Source organism: Capsicum annuum, unplaced genomic scaffold (genome assembly GCF_002878395.1).
Source record: "Capsicum annuum cultivar UCD-10X-F1 unplaced genomic scaffold, UCD10Xv1.1 ctg51452, whole genome shotgun sequence".
Classification (NCBI taxonomy): domain Eukaryota; kingdom Viridiplantae; phylum Streptophyta; class Magnoliopsida; order Solanales; family Solanaceae; genus Capsicum; species Capsicum annuum.
Genome location: NW_025859399.1, coordinates 1 through 649, shown reverse-complemented (window position 1 = coordinate 649; position 649 = coordinate 1). Strand labels below are relative to the sequence as shown.

Below are 649 nucleotides of genomic sequence, written 5' to 3'. Positions count from 1 at the left end.
GAGAGGTACTGATTTCATCATTGTTTGCCTTTACGTTGATGATATTATTTATACTAGCTCTTCTATTTCCCTTGTGGATGAATTTAAGTCACAAATGATGAATGCGTTTGAGATGTCAGATATGGGTTTATTACATTACTTTCTTGGCCTTGAAGCCATCAAGCTAAAGATGGAATATTTCTATCACAAAGGAAATATGCCAGGGACCTTCTCGTTAAATTTGGTTTGCTTAATTGCAAGCCTGAAGTTACACCTATGAATGTTGGTGAAAAATTGCGGCTTAATGAAGGAGCAGAGATGGATGATGCTAGAAGTTTCAGAAGCCTAGTTGGAGGTTTGATTTACCTAACCCACACTTGCCCCGATATTGCATTCTCTGTTGGTGTCATTTCCAGGTTCATGCAACAACCTTCAAAGGTTCATTTTGGAGCAGCAAAAAGGGTTCTGCGTTATATCGCTGGAACTATGGACTATGGTATTTGGTATTCACAAGTTTCCAATTTTAGATTATGCGGGTTCACTGATAGTGACTATACTGGTTCGTTGGATGATAGACGGAGCGTTTCAGCTCATGTTTTCACTTTAGGTTCAGGTGTGGTGACTTGGAGTTCAAAGAAACAAGCTACAACAACGCTGTCAACCTCAGAAG

General features: G+C 39.6%; 1 protein-coding gene across 1 annotated transcript; it reads left to right on the top strand.

Moving 5' to 3' along the window:
• Positions 1–255: 255 nt before the first annotated feature.
• On the top strand, positions 256–592 carry LOC124892872 (secreted RxLR effector protein 161-like; the record flags this gene model as incomplete). The annotated part of the gene is made up of 1 exon (XM_047404051.1): positions 256–592. A coding segment is annotated over exon 1 (337 nt), but the record flags the coding sequence as incomplete, so codon positions are not given.
• Positions 593–649: the final 57 nt, after the last annotated feature.